Genomic DNA, 1,070 nt, shown 5'->3' on the forward strand with positions numbered 1-1,070 from the left:
TTAGCAATGTTCTGACAGAAATATATATATATATATAGCCACAACATTACAGGGTTCAGTCTTAAAGTCGTTGATCGTCCTCTGATGATCATCATTATTAGACCCTAAGAACTACTCCTCCTCCAGTATGTATATGATATATTACTACGTTACTACATTACATACTAAGCAAGCAGCAGCTAAGTTTGACCTGGGAGTCAACAAAAGCCATGCGAGTTCACACAGCATGCAGCTGCACACGCGCAGAGGCGATAGACTAGCTAGCTAGGGAGAACTCAACGACTCTCCTTTGCCTTAGTCTATCGCCAATAGCGGCCATAGCTGATGCCAAAGCAGCACCTATATATGCATAAAAACTAGTCCGTCCGATCCCTGCCGTTTGACTGGCGTGGTAGCTAGTAGGCCGTCAAGCGAGCTCCTGGTTCTTCTCCACCACCCTCACCTCCTTGGCCGATCTCAGAACGCTCGCCTGCACCATTGTTTGTTGCCATTGTTGTCAATGTCATGATCGTTCACACAACAGCGGCTGATCAGACCGACAAGACAGCAAATCATGCATGTTGTAAAAGGAGGATGCTTTAAGGATAGGCATGCAGTCACCTGAGCCTCAGTGATCTCGACGGCGAACCCGTCGACGATGGCGAGAGACGACCTCTTCCGGTAGGAGTCGGGCTGGAGGAGCTTGGCGAGGAGCTTGTCGTGCTTGTGGCTCAGGTACGCGTCCAGGGTGGCGGACCCCTCCTTGGACCTGAATGAAAAACCAGATCGAGCATAACAATGTATGTAGAGTTGTCGCATTACGATGATTGATCGATGGCTGCTTACCGATCTGCTCGGAGGCGCTCGTAGACGGGGTCAAAGTTCATGAACACGAAGTACACCTCCTGCTGCTGCTTCGCCATTATATTGCTCGATCGAACCAACGGCGGCCTTCTTCTTGCCGGCCTCGATCTGCAGCTAGCTGATGGTACTGCAGCTTTATAGTAGTGGAGCACTAGCTAGAGTGAGCTGCCTATAGCTGTATTAGGGAGGAAGAGACAGAGAGCAACTTGTGTGTGCCTGCTTTGCTT

At 49.8% G+C, this 1,070-nt stretch overlaps 1 protein-coding gene across 1 annotated transcript; it reads right to left on the minus strand.

The window, feature by feature from the left end:
* Nucleotides 1-1,070, minus strand: LOC112895219. Its single transcript, XM_025963152.1, has 3 exons — nt 826-1,070; nt 601-748; nt 1-469 (listed from the first exon to the last, which is right to left on the minus strand). Exons 1-3 carry the CDS (start codon nt 900-902, stop codon nt 407-409), a joined length of 288 nt encoding a protein of 95 aa, XP_025818937.1. The 5' UTR covers nt 903-1,070; the 3' UTR covers nt 1-406.

This window comes from Panicum hallii, chromosome 5 (genome assembly GCF_002211085.1).
Source record: "Panicum hallii strain FIL2 chromosome 5, PHallii_v3.1, whole genome shotgun sequence".
In the NCBI taxonomy this organism is placed as follows: Eukaryota; Viridiplantae; Streptophyta; class Magnoliopsida; order Poales; family Poaceae; genus Panicum; species Panicum hallii.

What these genes read in the sequence shown, in the direction of transcription:
- LOC112895219 (XM_025963152.1), bottom strand. Translation starts at nt 902, where the DNA reads ATGGCGAAGCAGCAGCAGGAGGTGTACTTCGTGTTCATGAACTTTGAC. An exon ending in GAGCGCCTCCGAGCAGATCG is followed by an intron (nt 749 to 825) that starts GTAAGCAGCCAT and finishes TTTTTCATTCAG; the next exon opens with GTCCAAGGAGGGGTCCGCCA. An exon ending in TCGAGATCACTGAGGCTCAG is followed by an intron (nt 470 to 600) that starts GTGACTGCATGC and finishes ACAATGGTGCAG; the next exon opens with GCGAGCGTTCTGAGATCGGC.